Source organism: Brachycentrus maculatus, unplaced genomic scaffold, assembly GCF_059751285.1.
Source record: "Brachycentrus maculatus isolate JH-2025_06_01 unplaced genomic scaffold, ASM5975128v1 h1tg000404l, whole genome shotgun sequence".
Taxonomy (NCBI): Eukaryota; Metazoa; Arthropoda; class Insecta; order Trichoptera; family Brachycentridae; genus Brachycentrus; species Brachycentrus maculatus.
Window position 1 is genome coordinate 349702 of NW_028281153.1, and position 26066 is coordinate 375767.

At 33.4% G+C, this 26066-nt stretch overlaps 1 protein-coding gene across 1 annotated transcript in view; it reads right to left on the reverse strand.

Moving 5' to 3' along the window:
* Positions 1–26066, reverse strand: part of LOC148302872 (uncharacterized) — a gene marked incomplete at its 5' end in the record, with an annotated part of 143085 nt that overhangs the window by 24106 nt on the left and 92913 nt on the right. The window contains one exon of the mRNA XM_088270916.1: positions 24252–24354. Within this exon, the coding sequence (XP_088127042.1) occupies positions 24252–24354 (103 nt within the window). The remainder of the gene's footprint in view (positions 1–24251; positions 24355–26066) is intronic.

Here is a 26066-nt window from a genome sequence, read left to right on the forward strand (position 1 = left end):
CAAATTCATCCAATTTCTCAACATTGTCTGCGAAAGCATCGACAATACTGGCCAAAAGCTTATACTTATCATTCAGTTTGGGAATCTTATCTGGTTTTTTTACTACATCAACAAAATTGGAATTTTTACTTGATTCTTGATGAGAATTTGCCTGTGCGACAATTTCGGAAATGGTTTTCTTTTTGGAGAAAAATGATTCCACCTCTTTATTCAATTGATAAACATCTTCTCTGTTCTTTTTAGCATTTTTCTTGTTATTTTTTATTGTAGTATTTTTTTTCGCAACCTTTTTTACTAAAGGTTCTTGTATACATTCAACACTTGGTGGTCTAATCAAATCTGAGGTATGTATTTTTGTTTCTTTTTGTTTTGGCGGATCGAAGTATTGTTCCATTTCGTGTAACGCAGAATTTGGAACATCTTCTGGTTTGATTTGGGAAAAGTAAAGTCGTTCAAACTCACTTATGTGAGACGGTTCTATTGTATCAGAAGTCATTTCCATATAAAGATTATCAAATTCTGTAGGATCAATATCCTCATCAGTGAATGCATCAAAATGATCCACGATAGGAAGTTCATTTGAATCAAATTGACAATTTTTGTATCCCAACTCTGGTGATTCATTTTTAATAATTATGTCATTTATGCAAGCCACAGCTGGTGTTTCAACTTCGAGATGATCAATATTCAAACATTCAATATCAATTTTGGAATCCATTTTGTCTACTTCTGTATCATTATTTGATTTTGGACTTATCAGATGCTGATCTTGGTTTCCAAGCACTTGTGAAACTTCTGAATTATCATTGAAGTCCGTTTTGTCTACCTCTGTATCATTATCTGATTTTGGACCTATCAGATGCTGATCTTGGTTTCCAAGGACTTGTGAAACGTCTGAATTATCATTGAAGTCCGTTTTGTCTACTTCTGTATCATTATCTGATTTTGGACCAATCAGATGCTGTTCTTGGTTTCCAAGACCTTGTAAAACCTCTGACTTATTATTGACGTCAGATTGATTTGAATCATCATTTTCGTTGCAGGGTTCAACACTGACGACATCAAGTCCAATATTGTTTTCTGTTAAACTTGGATCCAGGCTTAAACATTCTGACGCCACTGGATCTTTATTAAGATCACCACATTCGCCTGTCTTCTCCATATTGTCTACATAGGAGCTAATGATACTTTCCAGTAGTTTATATTTATCATTTAATTCAACAGTCTTATCTGGCTTATATGAATCACTTGAATCTAGAGAGTCACTTGATTCTTGACGCGTATTTAAACGCGAAATAATATCGGAAATACCTTTCTTTTTGGAAAAGAACGATTCTACCTCTTTATCCATTTGATAATCTTCATCCAAATTATTTTTCGCGTTCTTCAAATCGTCTTGTTCATTATTTTTTACTGGAATATCATTTTCATCAATTTCCTTTTCCACAGGCTTTGCTGTATTATTTTCAAAGCTCTCGTTATACAACTGCAAGAACACATCGTCAATATTTGGCTCCAGATCAATTTTAGATATTTTTAAGGTATCATCTATAGCATTGTCTACACGGCTAACATTTTTAAGTGTTTTATCCATGATGACATTTATATTTTTTGGAGATTCTGACAAATTGTTCTCGTATTTTTTTCCCATCAGATCAACGGGTTTTATTGATTTTGGGGCTTTCGCACATTCTCGTACATGGCTACTATGGTTGTTGAGTAAAATATCAGTAGGTTTTTTAGAGATTGGAGTCGGACTTTTGACACCACACGGTAAGGAATGCACATAAGGTTGATTGCTTAATTTAATATTATTATTAGGCTTTGACGGAGCAGACTCAGACTTAGGAGAACCAAAATACTTGTTTATTTGACTAGCACTGTCTTTTGGCAATCCGTTTCCAGATCTTTTGGAACCGAAGAGGGGTTTTTTCAGTTCAGATTTTTGCGCATTAAATAAATCCGGTGGCTTGTCGATTTGCAAGCTGCCACTCCTCCTAGTCAAGACAGGACTCGGAGTCCCGAAATATTTATGTATGCTGATATTGTCCTTAAACAGACCATCTACAGAATTCCTAGAAGCTGAGCGAGGTTTCCTCTGTGCCGTATTTTGCTCATAGCTATCCGGTTTGTCGTTTTTGACGATATCATTTTGCTTGAGTGCAATGATCGAGCTCAATGTCTTGACATCGTTCATGGCCAGATTGATTCCACCTTTGGTTTTGCTCTTTTTAGACGTCGGATTCGCGATCGGCGCGGTTTGCGACTGGATTTTGTGCGCATGCATATCTAACAGCTTATTAAATTTAGAAATACCAACTTTTCTAGAAACTAGCGGACAACCGTCAATATTTTTTATATGACTTACACTTTTTTCGAACGTATCTTCTTCCGATTCGCTCTCGCTTAAGTCGGGACGGTTCTTACTGGATTCAGATCTGACGAACAGTTTTTCGATTCTGTTGATTTCGTCTTGCGTGCGTTCTGAAGTTTCTTCGTCGTAATCTTCCTCGTCGTCTTCTTCCATTGCGTCTAATTCTTCAGCTTCCTTTTCTTCTATTATTTTATCACAGGTATCGGAGAACGAGACGCTTTTGCGTTTGCTTCTCTTGGTTTTTGCGACGCGTTTTTGGGGGACGTACACTTCTTCCGGCTGACCGTATCCCAAGAACTTCCTGATGCCGAATACGATGGCAAGGATGGTGAGCACTATTTCGATTATGACGAACATCTTGGTGGTGTTTGCAACACATTCACATCACTAAACAGTCACTAGGTCCAGTTTCGAACAATGAATAATCAATTATCATGGATAAGTTCGTTTCGCTCACATAATGTCGTTTCGTTGTCGTTATTTTCGATTCACCTCTGTATACAATTATATTGCTTCAATACCCGAGTATTTATGTAGAAGCTAGATTAAAAAAATAAAGAGTTTTTCATTACTAATTAATGATTACGATAATATATTTTTTAAGTATATAATCAATTGACAAATAGGAAACCACAAGTTTCGAATCAATCAATAATTTCGGTAAAAAAAATACGCAAGGTTTTTAGCATAAACCACACAAAAGTGTATAAATACAACACCAATTTGATCGAATCGAATCTATATATTTTTAATTTGAGTTTTACTGGGTAAACACCAGTATTTTAATAGTCGTATTTACTAAGTAAAACTCAAATAAAAAATGGATGGATTTTACCGAAGTGACTGCCGAATCTATATTAGTAAAAATGTTAACGTTCGTTCGTTCAAAATCGCAAATCTCCTAAATTTATGCACCGATTGCTTTGAAATCTTGAGACAGCGTTGCATTCAAGTACGCGCGTGTTTTTATGTAACAGATTTTACCGCAATGGCAGCGCCATCTGTTAAACGTAACAGCAACATATGCGATACTTAACATTCTCATGGTGGACAGCGTGCTTTCTGACAGTCGCTAACATATTGTGTACTCACAAGCATTGTGAAACTAAACATATTCGAAATATGTGCTTTCTGTTTTTTTTTCCGTTTAACTAGACTGCGCCGCAGCAACGTGTGGCCGGGTACGGCTAGCAATCGATAATGATTGAAATCGAATCTCGTAATCACAAAAATCAAACACGATTTTCAACCGGAGCATAATCGAGAAATCTCGTAATTACTCAAATTGGAAACTGTAATAAAATTAATTAGTGAAATTTATCACATGACTAGGAAATCGGTGGATCGATTTTAATTAGTATGTGAACGGATATTAAACGATTACTTTAAATTATTTGAACTTCCTTCCGCAAAAAAATGCTTTTTAAGCAAAATAATCATTTCCCATTCCCCTTTTAATAAATCATAAATCTAAATGAATTTTAAAAAAAAATACAATTTATAAAATACGCAATTTAAGAAGAACAAAAAAGACACGAAATTAATTCGAGAAACGATTTATAAGACAAATTTATAATGAAATAATGTCTGAGGTTGTGGTCCCGTGGTTAGTGTCGCGGACTCTTCAGTCAGCGTTTCTCGGTTCGAACTCACTCTACCACAATTTGATACCTATTTCTAATTGTAAGCCGCTTAGGCTCACAGAAATAGTATGAAATGGAAGTATTTTTGTAAATAATCAAAAACACAAGTATTTATATTTTTTGTTTTAAAAAAAATTAAGAAAAAAACACGAAAAGCCAAGAGGAAAAAACACTAAAAATATCTTAAAATTATAGTTTTATTTTTCGCTCCATTTGATGATGTATTACAACAACATCTAACGTTTCTCGGAAAAATACGATCGAGGAAAATTAGGGAAATATCGTTTTATTTCAATAAATTAATTTTAAATATATATATATATATATATATGTATATATATATATATATATATATATATATATATATATATATATATATATATATATATATATATATATATATATATATATATATATATATATATATATATATATATATTTATATATATATATATATATGCAATAAAATACCTAGGTACCTACCTATACATTTTATTAAGTACTTACAAATAGTACCTACATAAAACAGTTCTACCACCAGATGTCGCATGCGTCGCACAGAATAAAACAAAAGACTTCCGATAGAAAAAATATAATATTCTGAACTGTCAGAATCAGATGATAGATAGAAAAAATATTATAAAGATAAATTAAGAATAAACTTTAATTACAAAGCAACACATTGTTTATGTGGAAGGATTATCTGGAAAATTCATACTACTAAGGAACAACCCTCAAGTGTCCTTGGATCATTTTAAAGAGTACGACTTTTTTTTCCATATCGTGCATTTAAAATTGTAATATTCTAAATGACAAAATTTTAATTATTTTTTTAATAATTTCTGGCTGATGATGGAGATCAAAATCAAAATAATTGTCGGGTTGTGGTCCCGTGGTTAGTGTCGCGGACTCTTCAGAGTTTCACGGTTCGAACACACTCTCCCACAATTTGATACCTATTTCTAATATTGAGCCGCTTACGCACACAGAAATAGTATGAAGGATTTTTGTTAATAATAAAAACACAAATATTTCTCTTTTAAAATAAAAAATCAATAAAAAAAACTTTCACAATGCATTTATAATTTGTTCAACGCTGGCTAGTAATTCTGATTGTGTCCGATTCGCAAACACTTTCCTGCGCGTAATTTATGTAGGCGGAAATAAATTTTCGACTAATAATTATAAAAATGCAACTGCATTAGTGGAGAAATCGATTCATTACGATTATCTCAAATAGCGAAGGAAGAATGTGTCTACAGTTATCCGTCGCTGTAGCGCAGTGGTTAGCGCGCTAGCGTAGCGGTCCAGGGTACGATTTCCGGGAGGGTCTACGAGTAATTAAATATGAATGATTTTCTGTACAAAATTTATTTAATATGATATGATAATGGACTGGTACCAGTGCGGGACTGATCACTCTACCCTTATGTGTATAACAATCAGGAAAACACTGCGTAGATGCGATGCAGTGCCCTATGCACCATTATATGCGGATAGTGGTTAGGCATATATAAACATAGTCTCTAACAATAGTGATCATTTTATACACTTGTATATAAAGTGATCACTTAAGCCAGGCAAATGCCATGTCGTAAGCCCTGGGATGCTCAGACTTCCATTTTCTTTCGTATAAAATGATAGATGTTTCATTTTAAATTGAGACACCTATATATATATATATATATATATATATATATATATATATATATATATATATATATATATATATATATATATATATATATATATATATATATATATATATATATATATATATATATATATATATATATATATATATATATATATATATTTATATGGTTAATACTGAAAGTACTTGTATTTCATTATCAATTGATTTTTCCTTATGCGGACTAGCTTCATCTCCAATTAGTCTACTATATAGGGGATCTACTATACATCATTCTTTTAAACAACGCAATCGTATCAAAGTCACGACCTGACTTCATAAACGACGCAAAAGGAGTGTTTCATCCGGCGGGTCGACCACCTGTTCATAGCCAGTATGGTGATATATCCATACATGGCGTAAAGAGGCCTAGAAAACCATAATGAAGTCACTTGTTGGAGGGGTAATTGCGTTATTGAAGATCAAATCCACGATGGCCACAAGCGAATGAAAATGTCACGGTGAAAATGTCAGTAGAACCCCGGAAATCCGAAATCCAGGGAAGTACGAACGAGATTTTGAAGAAAAACATTTGGGAGGTCCTCAACGAAAAGTTACATTTCCTTCTTCTTCTTCTTTTTGATGGCTTTTCACCCATCTTGGGTGTTATCGCCAGTGTCGAGTTATTAGTTACATTTCCAAAATTGCACGAAAAATACTTTAAATGCAAATCTGTTCTGTTCACTGTAATCTATCGGAATCTTATTTTTTATTATATTATTTGTTCGGGAATTGTACAGCTTAAATATAATATTATAGTATTGAGTTTCATTTCATTTCACGCGACTAGTTTCAATAACTACAGACGTTTTCATCGACAGGTGATTACAAAAACCCAGTTTTTGTAACCATCCACTTTCCTCTTCATCTATGTTGAGATGTGAAAATGTAAAATAACTTCTAAATAGAGAAAAGCCCGATTTGTGAACAAGTATTTGGACACACTCAAAATGTTTTGAATTAAACCGTTTAAATGCGTTTTTAGGAACAATCCCGACGGAACGGTTAGTAATTAACATATCTATAAATAACAACTGTTTAAAATCTTGGCGGTGAACGCGGCTGCCAGTAGCCAAGATATTGCAAAAAATCGTCAGTATTTACGAACATCAGACCCAGAAGTTAGATAACACCTGCAATATGTGCGCACATCGGCTCGCAGTGTAAATTATACATCAATTCATCAAAAAAGACAGGTATTTCGCTCAATTCTCTACGGAATTAAAATCTCACATGTAGCTCTCTCCTTTCAAGAACGTCATAAAATCAAAAATCGTCAAATTTCAGTTGTGCATGTCTTCGGAATGCCCGGAAAATGTACTATATCCCAGCAAAAGCGGCATATTTTTTTTTAACTTAATATTTACCTGCTACTGGGCAGAAAGCGTTGTTTTTGCATTTTGAAGAAAAGGTATTGTTTAATTATTTTTATAAATATACAAAATATTTTTCAAATGGAGAAAAAACCTTCATGTTTTACCTAAAAAGATCTGTTGCATAGTAAAAAGTTCAGTAAGTGGCTTAATACAATTTATTAAAAATAGATATTATATTTTTAAACTTTAAAAACACTCTCCTGAAAAATCAAGTTTTTTTTATTTATGACGTTCTTAAAAGGAGTGAGCGATGTGTATAAAGCAGTGGTTTTCAACCTTTCCCTTACGGTGCTAAAATAAAAACGCGCGTTCCGATGTTGGGTAGTCACTACACAATAAAAAATTAGCGATTTTAAATCGGAAAAATATGGACATTCATAGCTATTCCCCTTAATTAATTATAAATGAAGTCGTAAATTATAATGATTTATAATTCAAATGAAACTTTGTTTTAAAATCACTATAAATATTTAATTATAACTTAATTATAATGTCTACCGGTTTCGAAGCTAACCGCTTCTTAATCAAGTCTTGATATTCTTGATAAAGAAGCGGTTAGCTTCGAAACCGGTAGACATTATAATTAAATATTTATAGTGATTTTAAAACAAAGTTACATTTTAATTATAAAATGGAAAATCACAAAGTTAGTGATTCAAATATAAATAATATAATAATAATGATTTATTTGCTGAAAACATTAAAATACCATCTGGCAATGTTTACGGAACAAGCATAGGTCCACTCTTGTCGAAAGCTCAAGAGCTACTGCCGCTAACCCGCTAGCTAGCCAGAGAACATTGAGTTTTGAGCTCCTCACGCTTGCACAGTGCAAGTATGCAAGAGTGAGATGCGAATACAGTGTCGCGGTTTCCGTACACTCTTCACGCGCTGTTTATACGAGAATTTGTTTCCGATATTCACAAAATACCTCCGATGTACCCGATAAATTCTGATTATTATTAATATTATTTTTTAAATCAATGCGTAAATATGTCATGGACGAATGCCTAAAATCTTAGCCTTGTATTTATGATATTCTTCTTCATCTTTGATGAGATGTCAAAAAATAATATGTACCTAGTTAAATTTCAAAATAGGATAGTGACTGTCGAATCAAGTATTGAAATTAAGTTTAAAGGATTTATATTTTTTTTATTAATAAACGAGATATTTGAACCCCACGCTGAATCGAACCTAAGACTTGAAAACATACATTATAATTTCCAAACATTCAAATATGTTACTGTACAATACATCAAAAAATTAACACACACAAACACACGTATATACACAGTGTAATGACCAAATATAAAACATTTAACAAAAAAATTTCGGGAGGTACATTTTACATGTAAATTCTCCGGAACTGGCGTGTTATTTATCATTAAAACTTGATAACATAAAAGAACATATATTATGTTACCCTGGACTGGAACCTGAAGCACAATAATAGTAAACTTGGTTTTGTGATAGGTCAAAATAACGCTGCATTCTTCCATTGCAGTGCTCTATGCACCAAAGGTGCGGATAGATTCGTCTAACGTATAAAGTCGAATCTAAAAAACATCAAATTGAAGTTTTAGATCTCGTATATTACACAATTAACAAAAAAACTATAATTTCACTTTCAATAAAATATAGAAAAATTATGTTTGGTTTCGTACAGTTTTATCAAATTTTCTTCAAAAGTTTTTTGGTTGTTTTTTTTTAAATTTAAATATTACTTGGTAAATACCACTATATCCTCAAATCTATTCGGCTGTCCAAACTCAAAACACAGTAAGGGACAAAAAAACGTACTACAAAAAATGTCTAAAAACGTACGTAAAAAATGTCTAAAAACGTACTAAAAAAACTGTGTTTTGAGTTTGGACAGCCGTATTGTGGCACGTGTTTCGATGCATTCCGCATCATTTTCAAACACCGTATGTGAAGCTAAGAAAAAGTGGGATTTACCAAGTAAAACTTAAATTAAAATGGATAGATGTTACCACAAAATGACCGCCGGATCAATTAATCAGTTAAGTTTTTTATGTTTGATAAAAGGTGCTAACATCCGTTGATATTATAGAGCGATCGTGTAGTATCTATAATCCATTTTTGCCATTTCTGTATTCTGTTTCTAGATTATTCCTCATGTATGTCGAGAAAAGAATGAGAAAAATAAGAAAAAGACGAACGTATTTCGACATGTGTAAAGTGTATTTAAATGAAAATCGAAAAGAAATAATGATATATTTCGTTGTCGCAAAAATGCAACAAAAAATTATTCAAGATATTTAATATTTTTCTCTTAGCCAACAAAGCGCTGGTTATGTCGAGAAATAGACTCTCAAATTTGGGTCACGGTTAAGAAATTCCCTCACAACTATGTAGGTTATGCCGGAAGAATAAAACCGTACGAAAATAACAACGATTGTTAAAAGAATCGAAGAAAGTTATTGAACACATTTGCATCGAGGAAACCCGTTCAGTTTTTTTTTACACACGCACGAAAATTTAAAGATGGGCCCGATGAGGAACTGTTGCTTTATCAGTTACACGATTGGGATGGTATCCGTTACTTTTTCTCGGTTATTCTAGACGTTACTTTTGGATTCGATTATTCAAGGCTAATTAATCAGTGCGCGAAATCGGTTGGGTATTGCGTTTTTCAAGCACTCTTTTGGGCAATTTAACATTTAAAAAAATCAACGCTCAACTATTGTTTTCTCCCGCAAATTATTACTGCACATGTTACAACTATCACTGAAGTTTTGGATATTGAAAGCTTTAACTTTGTGGATCATTTTGATATATTATTTTGAGAAATAAAAAGACTTTTTAGATCCACTTACATTTTTATTAACAACCAACTAGTTTCGGCAACAACCTGTTGCCCTCTTCAGGGTTAAAACAGTCATATATTAAACCCCGAAGAGGGCAACAGGTTGTTGCCGAAACTAGTTGATTGTTCATAAAAATGTGAGTGGATCAAAAAACAAAGTCTTTTTATTTCTCTTACTTAAGTACCAAGAATTGTATGGCTATTAAGGACCCTCGGTCTATTTAATCTTCACATTAATTTGAAAATGCCATAACTAGGCGAAAAAACGTGATTACCTCTAAACGATCGAATCCGAAATCCGAAATAACTAACGACTTATTTCAAAGAAGTCAAAATAATTCAATCCGGTTTTTAATTCGATAGCTCGTGCCTGCGAAAAGGAAATATTAATCGTTTCATGACTCATCATACATGATAATACTTTCACTAATTTTATTGTGTGTATGTAACTAATATAAATTGGTATTTATAAGAACACATTATACCTTATCGGTAACCGGTTTCGAAGCAAAAACTTGCTTCTTCTTCAAGGCTATATTATGGCAACGTAATATGCTTTCTATTTTGCGAATTCAAATATTTTTGACATGGAAAGGAAGTTTCTAATATTTATTTGAATAAATAATAAAAAAAATTAAAATCCTTGGTTAATACCACTATGTCTTAAAATCCATTCAAACACATCGCTCACTCCTTTCAAGAACGTCATAAATCAAAAATCGTCAATTTTCAGTTGGGCGTGTTTTCGGAATGCCCAGAAAATGTACTATATCCCAGCAAAAGCGGGATATTTTTAACTCAATATTTACCCGCTACAGGGCGGAAAGTGTTGTTTTTGCATTTTGAAGAAAGGGTATTGTTTAATTATTTTTTTTTAATATACTATATATTTTTCAAATGGAGAAAAAACCTTCAGGGTTTACCTTAAAAGATCTGTTGCACAGTAAAAAGTTTAATTAGTGGCTTGATATTTATTTTAAATACATTTTAATAATAATTTAATTTTGGATGATTTATATAGCGCCATTTTCGTAAAATACTACCTCAAGGGCGCTTATACAGAATGGATTATGATATGGAAATGACAATGATAAAAATATATATATTAAAGAAAATTATATTTTTAATCTTTAAAAACGTTCTCCTGAAAAATCAAGTTTTTTGATTTATGACGTTCTTGAAAGGAGTGAGCGACATGTTTCGATGGATTCCGCATCATTTTCAAACACCGTATGTGAAGCTATGTGTAAATTTAAGGGTTGTTTTTGGGACGTCAAAAGATGATGAACGAGTAGAAGCTAAACAAAATACATATGGATATGCACAACATTTTGAGTGTGTCGAAATACTTGTTCGCAAATCTGAATTATCTCCACTCGTGAGTTATATTTTTTACATTTTTGACATCTCAACGTAGATGAAGAAGAATATGAAAGTCTGGGTATTTACAGTATGCGAAATGCATCGAAACACGCGTCACATAATAGATTTTAAGAAATACTGCTATTTACTAAGTAAGATTAAAATTAAAAATGGAATGATTTTAAGTGTGTCCAAATACACGTTCACAAATACGGATTTCTCCATTTGAGAGTTATTTATAAATTTTTGACATTATTGCACACAAATAAGAGGGTAAACGTAAATTATAGCTTTCTAAATCCAATCATAGATGGCTGTAGTGAACTCAATCACGGAACGTCATGAGGTGGATCATATACCAATGACTTCCACAAATTGAGTAGTAGGGTTGTCAATCATGGGTAGAATGGTGAATGTCACACGTGTGTACCGTGATCAATCAACCAGCCTACGACAGGTCTTCAGCTCTATAAATGCACAGATTTACATATTCTTCTTCGTCTATGTTGAGATGTCAAAAATGTAATGACAAGAATATTTATATGGTAAAAAAGACAAAGAACATTTTACACACGACACAGAGTTAGTTCGTTTTGTGCTCATCAACACAATAGGGTGCATAGGGCACTGCATTGTATAGATGCAGCGTGAATTCGGTGGTAGTAAAATCAAGGAAACCAAATCAATCTTACGCTACAGGCGGCAATCCAGGGTAATATGAGTATTACGTTCGTTTTGATTATAACCGGCTCGAGTATCGAACCCGGGACCTCGAGACTCATAGACGATCGCGACAACAACCACAACACAATCGATGATTTAAAAAAAATAAAAACGCTTATGAGAAATCAAAAAACGCTTTTTTAACGAAAAAATCGGACGAAAGAAAGATATACGTCGAGATAGTTTCTTTTCTTTTAATGATAAGATATTACACACGATGGTGCATAGGGCACTGCATTGTATCGGCTCAATGTTATCATGATCGTTAATTCCATGAAGGGAAGGTGATCAGTCCTGCGCTTCAGGTACCAGCCCGGGGTGATATTAAATAAATATGAATGTGAAAAATCACAGGTATTTCTTTAAACCCAACTTGGAATAGAACCCGGGGATTTTAGCGCTATAGCTAAATGCACTACCCAAGACACAACAATATACGATAATTTAATAACGTATTATATATAGTTGTTTTACGTGTTGAGATACGGATGAGAAAAAGAAGAAAAAGACTAACGAATTCAGCAAATTATAAAGTCTATTTAAATCGAAATTGGAAAAATTTATGATATTTTTCGTAAAAGCAAAAATGCAACACAAAACGGTTCGAGAAATCTTAGAATATATTGAAACTTTTAACAAACACTTGATTTTCAAATCGGTTTACACACTTTTTGAACGGGACGCACTTTATTTACGTAAATCGCAACACAAATCACTAATTTTTAAGCACAGAACTTTTTCGATTAAAATATTTGCGAGCTTTTCCAAAATTCAGCGTCGGAAGCACTCGCCGGTAGCGTGTGAGTGCCGGACGACGGCAACGCGAATACTAAGCGCTAAAATTATCTATGAAAAAATGCCGATAGATGACCACAGCCGCGGGGAGAACCAAACGATATGTAATGTATCGGCTCGGACTTCCAGCGGGCACGTAGTGTTAGGTTAAGGCCCCAGTCCACTCGACGTAATGTTTTTAATTATTTCATTTAATTTTTATTTTATTTTATTGGAAGGAAGAACAACAGTTACAATATATGATACATACAGAATACAAAAAATAAAATCATGAGTACCAATTATAGTTCTTCACAACTATACATAAGAGAGGTCTATATAAAGGAAGAGACATGAGACAAGGATGGGATAGAGAGAAAAGGAGATGGCAGTGATAGGAAAAGAAGAAAAGGAAAGGACAGGGAATAGAATTACTTTTTTAGGTTTGTAAGATTTTGAACCATTTAGCTTTAAATTTTGAAAGATTGGAGTAGAACATATCAAGGTCGGTACAACATTCATTATTTTATTTACAACATTTCGAGTGTGCACAAATACTTGTTCACAAAATCTGAATTATCTCCAATTACAGCAGTTATTTTCATATTATTTTTGTCAAAAAATATCTGGTCAAATTATAAGCTTAAATAATAAAAATGAAAATGATATTCTCTGGCGTTTCTCATGTGTGTGATTATAATCCAGGATTCGGACCTCACATACAAATGAAAGAGTTTCTGCTCAATAAGAAGCTTCTTTCATCTCACCAAAAATGTCTCTAGTGAAGTTTTAGTGATTCAAGAACAAGGTTTCTAAATTCATATATATAGAACTTCCAAGAATTTGAGTAGTGTGGTTGTCAATAATGGGTAGAATTGGTGAATGTTACAGTGTGTGAAATGTTCATTTAAACCAGCCTATGACGGTCGTCAGCCCCGTAAATGCAAAGACCATATTTTTCTTCATTTTTGATGAGATGTCAAAAAATAATATTTCTTAATTTTATCGATAATGTTCATCTCAGCCTTGCGTTGTTTTGCCGCACTGAGAGATCGTATTTCGATCCCTTCCAGTCTATGTCATCGTTCTTTTCCAACTCCATGCATTAGGGTTGGAACCAGGACTCCATTTGACTTTCCAAAGTCAATTCGGGTAAATCCTGGCCTCTTAGCAAATGAGGCGTGCTATCGAAATCAGTTGCGAGATTATCAAAACCAAATTATTCATCATATTCAATGTGTTGAAAAGCAACAGGAAAGGTATTGCAAGCATAATGAAATAATACATTCATCCGGTCTTTAAAGATATCTCAACATACATTCTTCTTCAAACCCTTATTCGCACCCCAATGGTGCATAGGGCACTGCATCATATATAATATATATATATATATATATATATATATATATATATATATATATATATATATATATATATATATATATATATATATATATATATATATATATATATATATATCTAAACCCTTATCCGCACCCCAATGGTGCATAGGGCACTGCTTTATATAAACGCAGTGTTATCTTGATCGTTTACACGTGAAGGAAAGGTGATCAGCCCCCCGCTTCAGGACCAGTCCAGGGTAATATTGAATAAATATTACAGTGAAAAAAATCACTTATATTTATTTGACCCCCCTGGGAATCGAACGGTAGCCGAGCGTGCTGACCATTACACTACGGAGGCGAACAAAACATAAAATGGCATTATACTTGACCGTAAAATGCCGTCATTAATTAATTGAACGACATGCCCGGCAATGTGGATCCGTTCGTATGATGTTCTCAAGTGTATGGACGCTAACTGATATTGTATCGATCTGCAAATAACTTCGCGCTAATTTAGTTTCGGCTAAACCAAGGATCGTCAACGTGTGGTTCGCGAGCCATATATGGCTCTTTAAACAATTTTCGTGTCAATTTCATAGTCAAATTCAAAATGACAATTTTGGCATAAATTTTGATTTTGTTTAAAATTATTCTATCCATATCATTTTTAGTTCGGTTGAGTAAGGAGTACGGTGGCGTTAAGGCACATATGACCCCTCATAAAATCTTTTTCTTTTAAAAAATGTACACATTGAAAAGAAAACAACCTTTGAAAAAACACACTAGTTTTAAGTCACTTTTATGTTCAATATGACAATTCAATTCAATTCAGTTCGATTCTCTCTGCCTACCCCTGCGGAGAAGATGTGTGATGGTTAGTTAGTTAGTTAGTTAGTTAGTTATTTAAAATAACAACTATTTAGTAATTTTTTGATATCTCATCAAAGATGAAGAAGAATATGGAAGTCTGGGCATTTACGGGGCTGACGACCGTCATAGGCCGGTTTAAATTATCACTTTACACACGTGTAACATACACCAATTGTACCCATTATTGACAACCGCACTATTCAAATTCTTAGAAGTTCTATATATATATAAAACGAATTCAAAAACATTGTTATTGAATCACTAGAACTTCACTAGAGACATCTATCGGTGAGATGAAAATAAGCTTTTTATGACGGTCGTTAGTCCCGTAAATGCCCAGACTTCCATATTCTTCTTCATCTTTGATGAGATGTCAAAAAAGGATATAATTGGCTTGTTTAATGTATATCTTTTAATTGTTTTGTTTTACATATCGTAGTCATACAGAAGAAAGTGACCAAGTGCATTTTTTACAAAAACGTGATTATTTACTATTTGATATCTTACCAGCTTAACGTTGCCCTTAAAAAATCCCAAAGCGATTTTGAACTTGGAAGTGCAATATATTGAGTTGTTAAAAATGACAAACTGCGTTGATGTTTATTTTCTTGCCAAGCAAAAGTGACTTAAATAGCCCTCCTGAATATTTTACGTTTTGTTAGTTGGTCACTTTCTCCTGTACGACTACGATATGTTGCTGTTGTTAACCAAAATAAAAATAAAAATAAATTTAAAATTTAAAAATTTAAAAAAAGATGGAAGTCTGAGCATATCAGGGCTTCCAAAGAGTGAATCCGATAGTCTTGATACTAGTCATTTTCAGTTTCGACGCGTGTGATGAATTTAAAATGTTTCCGACCGTTTTTGAAACGCTTCGGCATTTCGGAGCAGCGTTGACCTTAAACAACGATCGTCATGCGCTATGTTAAATGATGACTAAATCATACCTTATCGTAGATCGCGGTTCTGCGGTTAAAATAATGATAAATATTGATATCAGTTCGCCATAATGTGACGACAACGTCGAAAATACCGACCATCAAAACCATACGGTCTATAATAAAACGCTCATAAATGTATTAGATCGTTATATCGAGGACTTGCTGCATTGCCGGAATAACCAGACAAATAATAAATAATTTCATTAATTGATTCGGCAGTCACTTTGTGGTAAAATCTATACATTTTTAATTCATGTTTTACTTAGTAAATACCACTATTTCTTAAAATCTACTGTGACACATACAGTAGGTACATCATTTTCACATACAGTACATTAAAAGAAATAGTGATATTTACTAAGTGAAACATTAATTAAAAATAAATAATAAATAATTTTATTAATTGATTCGGCAGTCACTTTGTGGTAAAATCTATACATTTTTAATTCATGTTTTACTTAGTAAATACCACTATTTCTTAAATCTACTGTAACACGTGTTTCGATGCATTCCGCATCATTTTCACATAAGGTGTTTGAAAACGATGCGGATTGCATCGAAACACGTGTCACAGTAGATTTTTAGAAATTGTGGTATTTACTAAGTAAAACTTAAATTAAAAATAAATAATAAATACCTGGACTGATCTCTATTGAGCACAAATTCATACCGTTCTGCGCGTGACGTCACATTAGGTAAATCGTCAGTGAGAGAATTAGATAATGAAGATTTTTTGAAAGCAAAATGCAACGTCATCGTTGAAATATGCCCCCCGCGCTTCATCGCACAAGGTCTAACATTAAACTACTGAAGACCTCAGTTTACCTGACCTCGAACTACTGAAAACCTAATTTTACCTAACATCGAACTACTGAAAACCTAAACATACCTAACCTTGATCAACTGAAATCTTAAACATACCTAACCTTGAACCACAGAAATGCTAAAAAAGCGAACTTGACGTAGCTAACTGGACATTTTCTTCTTCTTTTAACACTTATCAGCACCCAATGGTACATAGGGTACTGCATCATATATACGCAGTGTTATCTTGATAGTAAAATGCACGAAGGAAAGGTGATCAGCCGTACGCTTCGGGTACCAGTCCAAGGTAATATGCAATAAATATTAGAGAGAAAAATACTTATTTTTATGCGTCCTTGAGGTAGTATTTCAAGCAAATTTAAATAATTTATCCAAAATTATTTTTATGAACTAACTAAAAAACTAATAGAACGCCACACCATTCTGTCTGTGCACACAACCTTCACTTCTTCCACATTCGTGTATCTCCTCATACATACCGAATCCTGACCTGACCACTTTTAAGTATTTCAAATACTCGATCGTAACAATTTTTTCTCAGCCTTCTTCTGCTTTTATTTCCGTCTACATTTACCTCATATTTTTTAACTGTGCTTTCTTCACTCATTCGATTCACGCGGCCAAACCACCTCTCTCGATCTGAGCGATAACTCTCATTTCAACCTTGCATTCTTCACTTATATCATCATTTGAACATCTATCATACATCAATAATATATTATAACATTCTCCTTATCATTCATCGTTCACTTTGTTTGTCAAATTTAGTCTACATTTGACCTGATGATGGAATGGTTGTTCCGAAACCGGTAGTCATAAAGTAGTGTTTTTAAGTAGTATTACACAAAGTGAACGATAGATGATAAGGATAATTCATACCACAAAGTTAACGATGCTTTAAATACACAAAATAAATCATATATTAAACTGATTTCATTAAAATATATTTGTATCAACGGATGAACATCCTTTAAAATTAAAAAAAATATATTTGAAAATGGCGATCTTGTAGAAGCTAAAATAGAAATAAAATTTAGTCATTGCCAACAAATGTACGTACGTATGTAAGTTAACGTCTGAATCATGGAGAAATTTAATGATTCACATCTTAATACGATAAAATAAATGTAAAAATTATATATAAAACAATTCCAGAGCTAAGCAAACAAATAATATTATGAAAATAGAATGGAACGAACCGCGATATGTTTTTCTTATACGGAAGAAAGAATAAAGACGATATGAATAATGTTTTGTATTGAAAGGTAAACTATTTCAAAATGGAACGAATAACAATATGAAAGAAATTATGATGAAAGTTTGAGAAAATCATCTACTTTGAAAGTGGAAAAAAAATCAAATAAGGAAGAAGGAATGATGAAGGTTTGAGAAAATGAACTACTTTTAAAGTGGAATAAAATTTTTAAATACGGAAGTAGGAACGATGAAATTAGCAGTAATATATTAAAAACAAAATTGTGCTTTTTGAAAATGGAACGAATTACAATATTCAAATACGGAAAAAATCATGATGAAGGTTTGAGAAAATGTTTTACTTTGAAAATGGAATAAAAATTTAAAATAAGGAAGAGAGAATGATGAAATAACTTGTTATATTTTAAAAGCAAAGTGTGCTTTTTAAAAATGCATGGAGTAAGTAGCTGACATCTCAATAAATCAATAAATTTACTTCTCAGCATAAAAACTAATGGGATGGAAATGTCTAGGTATTTACAGGAATCATCCTTTCATGTTAAAAAACAATAAATGTTTCATGTCAACTTGAAATACCAATAAAAATAACAAAATATTCTTAAATGATTTTTGCAGATTCTTTGTGGCACATTTTATAAACATCATAAAAAAACTCAAAACTTAGTAAAACGTATCCATCCCTGAAGATGACAAGGTGCTTGTCAAAAATGGTAGGAAAATATCCAAAAAAAGAAGAGTGGTTGCAAACAAATCTTGGGTTTTATTTTAAAGATTCGTAGATTATTTATAAAAAAAATGGTATGGTATTCTAAACAATATAAAAAAACGTATATTATATGGGCGCGCATAAAGCGGTACGATACGAAACAAATGCCGATTCGAATAGCTATATTATAAGATGTCGATTTTATAGCGTGCATAAAAAAACAGCTGAATTTGAAATTCGAACCAATTAAAAGAGCTCGCTCTGAACAATCTCTGTAGCAATACGTTTGAATTTGAATTTGAAATTCGAACTTCGCCGGCCGCGGGTTTCTCAAAAATAGTAATGATGAGCGACGCGATGCCGATGCCGATCGCGATCGAAAAACGAACTAAATTCAAAATTCGAACCGATTAAAAGAGCCCGCTCTAAGCGATCTCGGGCGCCGTGTAGCAATACGTTTGAATTTGAATTTGAACTTCGAACTTGCGCGCGGGTTTTTCAAAAATAGTGATGAGCTACGCGATGCCGATGCCGATGCCGATCGCGATCGCCCCGACGTCAGACTGAGGGGGGCCGAGGCGCACGAGCGCGGGCCGGTGGTTTATTTATAATTAAAAATTGAATTCGCGGCGTGTGACAAGTCATAATATTTACCGGACGGAGCGGACGGTCTTGGGCTCCAGCCGAGTTGCGGATTTAATTTTAGCGCACTGGACGCTAGCCCACCGCGAGTTCGATACGGAGTAACGTAGAAATTAAAAAAATAATAATAAAGATATTTTCAAAAGTTAGTTAGTAGATTGAAAAACCATTAACAATAATGAGAAAAAATATAAGTGTCTTTTTTTAAGCTGATAAATTAACACTAATGAAAAGACAGTTATGAAGAGAGTCGTCAGAAACACTTTTTTTTATCTTTGAAAAGTGGAAATTTGAGTGAAGATCTTTTGAATTGAATTTTATATGTACACACACACACATATTTATATATATATATATATATATATATATATATATATATATATATATATATATATATATATATATATATATATATATATATATATATATATATATATATATATATATATATATATATATATATATATATATATATATATATATATATATATATATATATATATATATATATATATATATATATATATATATATATATATATATATATATATATATATATATATATATATATATATATATATATATATATATATATGTATATATATGTATATATATGTATATATATGTATATATATATATTTAAATATGTGTGTGTGTGTGTGTGTGTGTTTATAAAATTAGGTCATTGGGCATGGTTAGTATGCTCGGCAACAGTAATGGAGGTCCCGGGTTCGATTACCTGGGAGGGGGGTCAAAAAAAGTAGTGATTTTGACTCTAATATTCATTTAACATTACCCTGGACTGCGACTGGTACCTGAAGCGGAGGGCTGATCACCTTTAACGCTCAAAATAACACTGCGTTTATATAATCCAGTGCCCTATGCACCATAGGGTGCGAATAAGGGTTTGAAGAACAAGAAGAAAACATAGAAAGCAAAATTTCGAAGTCATTTTTTTTAAATTCAGCCTTATGGGGACAATTGCCCGGAAACACAGAATATCCTGAATTTCAAAAAAAATGATCGAACAATCCGGTGGGAAAGTTGGCTGTTTGAAATTCCGTCACACCATGAATTTTGGCGTGAAACATCGATTTTGAAGGGTCGAGTGCATAACACCGTAACTAATGGGTCAATCTGTTCGATCGCATTAATTTAAAACAATAATGGTGATTTCAGTGGCGTGCACAGAATTTTAAATCAGGGAAGGCAGTAGGGTTGGGTAAGGATAAGGCACATGGTAGGCACTGGTCGTGTTTCTACTGTCGAGTAATCCAGCATAGGCAACGCTTTTCTGCCTATATAGAATGCACGCCTCTGGGTGATTTGAAAAAATGCTGTAAGCGAAATAAGACATAAATTATGCAGTCATTAAACATATGAAAAAATGGGAATTTAACAGAACAGTTATAATCAAATCATTCCTATATGCGAGTGTTACAAAACAAGTACCTACTTGTCGTGTTTCAATTACAAAATTCCACATTTGTAAAAATATCTCACAGTGTCGAGTTGAACATATCCATATATCCATATTCATAAGTAATCAATTTTGATTGAACGACAAATAAAGGAACTATGTTTAGAATTCAAAACATAACTTCTTCTTTTTCAAACCCTTATCCGCACGCCAATGGTGCACAGAGCACTGCATCATATAAACACAGTGTTATCTCGATCTTTAACACACGAAGAAAAGGTGATCAGCCCTCCGCTTCAGGTACCAATCCTCGGGAAAAATGGAATAAATATTAGAGTGAAAAATCAATTGTTTATTTGACCCCCCCCCTCCTGGGAATCGAACCCGGGACCTCAAGAACGGCAGCCAAGTGTGCTGACCATTACACTACGGAGGCGGACAAAATATAACTATTACTAACAGATATTAACTTTTTTTTCGTTGAGTTGTGACCGCATTGAATCCATTGAGCGTTAATATGAAAAACGACGAGACAGTGCGCCAAGAAGCTGCGCGTTGGCCGAGTTGATCGCGTTCCGTACACGAACCCGATCCACTATCGTCAACAGTGATCATTGTGTGTTCACGAACGCGCTGCTCGCTTTCCCGGAACGCCATCGGATCTGACGTAAGCTAACGGTCAATAATCGCGTTTCTAAGCGATTAATCTTTAATGGACTTAGCTTTTCGGAACGCATAAACCCCGAGAATTATAAACCCATTCAAAAGCGGCTAATTGATTGCGCGCATCATTTTTTATTTGTCTTTCTGCCGTATTCTTAGACGGTGGGGGTTGAATTAACATAGCGATCGACATAAAATTCAATTAAGTTTTTTCTCCGCCTTTTAAATTTTGTTTTTTTTTTTACCTTTTTTACGTTATGTATAGGGTGTTTTTTTTAAGAGTTTAAGTAATCATTTTATACGCGTACAACATTCGCCATGATTGACAACCACACTAATCAAATTATAATGATGTTACACGTGTATAAAGTAATCACTGAAACCAGCCTGTGTAAGTCCTGAACATACATACCCAGATTTTCATATTCTTCTTTATCTCTTTTGAATAAGTGGAAAAATCCAACAAAAACAAAAAAATGTAAATAAGGATTTTGACACACTCAAACGTCATTCTCTCGTTATCCATTCGTTCCATATGTCTAAACCACCTTAAAGAACTTGTTCCAATATTATCAATCATCCTCAATTCAGTTTTACATTATTTTCTAATATCTTAATTTTTCTCGTAGTCCATTCGCTCTACATGTCCAAACCACCTGACATAACTTTTATTAATCTATACAATTATCCTTACCAATAAGCCTTACATTTCTTCCAACAATATAAATTTATAATTTCATGAATTTATTCGGCAGTCACTTTGTGGTGATATCTATCCATCTTCAATCTAAGTTTTACAAGGTAAATACCACCATTTCTTAAAAATCCATTGTGACACGTGTTTCGATGCATTCCGCATAATTTTCAAATACCGTATGTGAAAATAAGTCTTAATTCGAATGCATCGCAGCACGTGTCATAATAGATTTTAAGAAAAAGTGGTATTTACGAAGTAGAGCATAAATTAAAAATTTACCTATTTCTCATTTCTTTATTCATCGATTTTTCCACACATTCGTCTGAAGGAACGCATTCCGGCGGCGTTCACTCCACTTTCATCATCATTCTTTTGCCAATTTCACGTTTCGCTTCCATACATCTGTGTACACAAAACTTGATACGAAAATAATTTGGGCAGATCATACAAATAGAAGTTTGACGCAAGTGAGGACCTCTATGACGTCTTGTATGGCCAATCGTCATCATCGCGTACCCTCGCCCGTGAAAACGTGCGTAAAAAGCGCGTCAATTTTCTTTTATCGTCACTTTCATTACATCGTTAGGGCGCTTGTGCACTGCACGGAATTTTAAGGTCCGGCAGTCCGGTTAGCATGATAAAACGGGTGATTGGCTTGTGCTTTAGGCCGTCTTTCTTCGGATCGGTGCGTGATTACGTGCGAGTAAATTCGATCACGCTTAACTGTCGAAGTCGCTTTTATTAATAAAAAATATTTAAAAAAAACGGACTGCCGGATGGTAAAATTCCGTGTAATGCACAAGCGCTCTTACGGCCGGAACGATGTCGAAACAAAGGCCAAAGTAGGAATGTCAAATTAATATATTTTCTTCAACAATTTTAGTATGATATATTCTATCATATAGTGAATTATTTACCCTACGGATGATATATCAATGTTAGAAGTGTCTCGATTCGAGATGAAACATATATTGTTTTGCATGGAAGAAGGTGGAAGTCGATATATATACAGGACAGACGCTCTGTTTATATATATATATATATATATATATATATATATATATATATATATATATATATATATATATATATATATACATATATATATATATATATATATATATATATATATATATATATATATATATATATATATATATATATATATATATATATATATATATATATATATATATATATATATATATATATATATATATATATATATATATATATATATATATATATATATATATGTATATATATATATATATATACACATGGAATGTAAAGCTGTCATGTAAGTCAATGTAAGGCATCATGGAATGTAAGGCTAAGAAAGGAATGTAAGGCTGAACGAGGAATAATTGAAAAAAGCAAATGGATAACGAGAGAATGATTAGTCATTCTCTTGTGAAAATATATGTGTGAATGTGAGCCGGAAAACAGAACGAGGACGGCCGAAAAAGACTTGGAACAAACAGATCAATCAGAACCTAAAATCTGGCGGCGTCAAAAGTCTGCGTAATCGGAGGGCATGTATGACTAGATGTATGGATGTGAAGGAGGCTAGGAGTGTATGTCAGGACAGAAGAGTGTGGCGTTCCATCCTCTCTGCCTACCCCTGCGGGGAAACGGCGTGATGGTAGTAGTAGTAGTAGTAGTATATACACATGCGTACATTAACATACATCGATTGCGTCAGCTGCGGTCAAGGGATCGAATCAAATCTAAGGGTGTATCATTTTAAAAGGTTCCCGAAATGCTATCCGCCAATAATAGCAATACAGGTGCGGTTAGGGATGGAAATAGACACGCGAAGGGGTGCGGAAGGTCGCCGCTGGCGGCCCGCGACCCGGAAACTGCGGAATGTCACGGCGCGGCCTAATGTCGCCGCTGACGTCAGGCCTCTCCCCGAGCGAGAGGTAAGGAAGGAAGGAAGTTAGAAAGGGTAGTAGGTACCTGCCTTACCTCTCAACATGAAGAAAGCGCGTTGCAAGAGTCTGGATCACAACCGATCATTCATTATATTCATGATTGTTCATAAGGAACAGTCACGAGAGGTGGTCGGCTGTCCAAACTTAAAACACAGTAAGGGACATTTTTTTCACAGAGCAGTGTACCAGGAAAACATAAAATTGTAGGACTTACATTGATCTTGTTCTTGGTGGCGGTGATGACGTCCTGGTCGGGGCTTATCCTCGCCACCCTCTTGCGCCACTCATTATTCCCACTCTGCTGCAGGGCAGCCAACCTGAGACAAGTTAAACAATACAATTATAATTATGTATTTCTGCTTAATAAAAAGCCAACCTGAGACAAGTTAAACAATACAATTATAATTATGTATTTCTGCTTAATAAAAAGCTTCTTTACATCTCACCAATAGATGTCTCTAGTGAAGTTCTAGTGATTCAAGAACAACGTTTCTAAATTGGTTCATATACATATATAGACCAGATTTTGTGAACAAGTATTTGGACACACTCAAAATGTTGTAAATAAATTATCTGGTTAAATTATAAGCTTAAATAATAAAAATGAAAATGGTATTTTCTGACGTTTCTCATGTGTATGATTATAATCCAGGATTCGGACCTCACATACTAATATAAGAGTTTCTGCTCAATAAAAAGCTTCTTTACATCTCACCAATAGATGTCTCTAGTGAGGTTCTGGCGATTCAAGAACAAGGTTTCTTTCTAAATTGGTTCATATTTATGGAACTTCCAAGAATTTGAGTAGTGTGGTTGTCAATAATGGGTAGAATTGGTGAATGTTACACGTGTGTAAAGTGATCACTTAAACCAGCTTATGACGGTCGTCAGCCCCGTAAATGCCCAGACTTCCATATTTTTCTTCATCTTTGATGAGACGTCAAAAAATAATATAAAAATAACTCCTGTAATTGGAGATAATCCAGATTTTGTGAACCAGTATTTGGACACACTCAAAATGTTGTAAATACAATTATATACAACATTTTGAGTGTGTCCGAATACTCGTCCACAATTCTGGATTATCAAATTATAAGCTAAAATAAAAATTTAAAATAATGGTTTCAAGCGTTAAGCAAAGTATGTGAATATAATCCAGGATTTGCACCTCACATACAAGTGAAAGAGTTTCTGTTTAATAAAAGCTTTCCTCATCCCACCATAGATGTCTCTGATGAACTCTCGCATACTGTGTTACGAGTTTGACCAATTTATCTAGAATATTTTGAGTGTGTCCAAATACTTGTTCACAATTATGAATAATCAAATCAACATATAAGCTAAAATAAAAATTGAAAATGATGCTTTCAGGCGTTTCTCAAAGTATATGAATATAATCCAGAGTTCGGAACTCATATACAAATGAAACAGTTTCTCCTAAATACAAAACTTCGCTCATCTCACCATAGATGTCTCTAGTGAACTCGCACATACTGGGTTACGAGTTTGATCAATATATATCTAGAAGATTCAAGAATTTGAGTAGTATGGTTCTCAATCATAGAATTGGTGAATTTTTCACGAGCTATAAGTGATCACTCAACCAGCGTATGACGGTCATAAGCCCTGTAAATGCCCAGACTTCATATTCTTCTTCAACTATGTTGAGGGTCAACATGTAAAAATGAATTAAAATTTAATGAATTTAAGTAGTATATTGGATAATAATCATTTTAAGTAGAAAAAAATGGTTTTAAGCACGATTTGATGTGTATATAACATAGAATCTAGCCTCCCACCAGTCTGATGATGTCGATAACGACGAAACCAGATCACTGGTCAAATAATATTAAATTGGAAAATTTGTTATTGTTTTATTTTATAAAATGCAGTATATTGCATTACTGCATTTTATTGCATATTATGCTACGCATTAACACAGTACACGCATCGCATGCACATAGACTGTCTATGACGTACGCGACCAAGAGTGTACAAACGATTCTCCCACTCTTTCCTTCAACTGCCG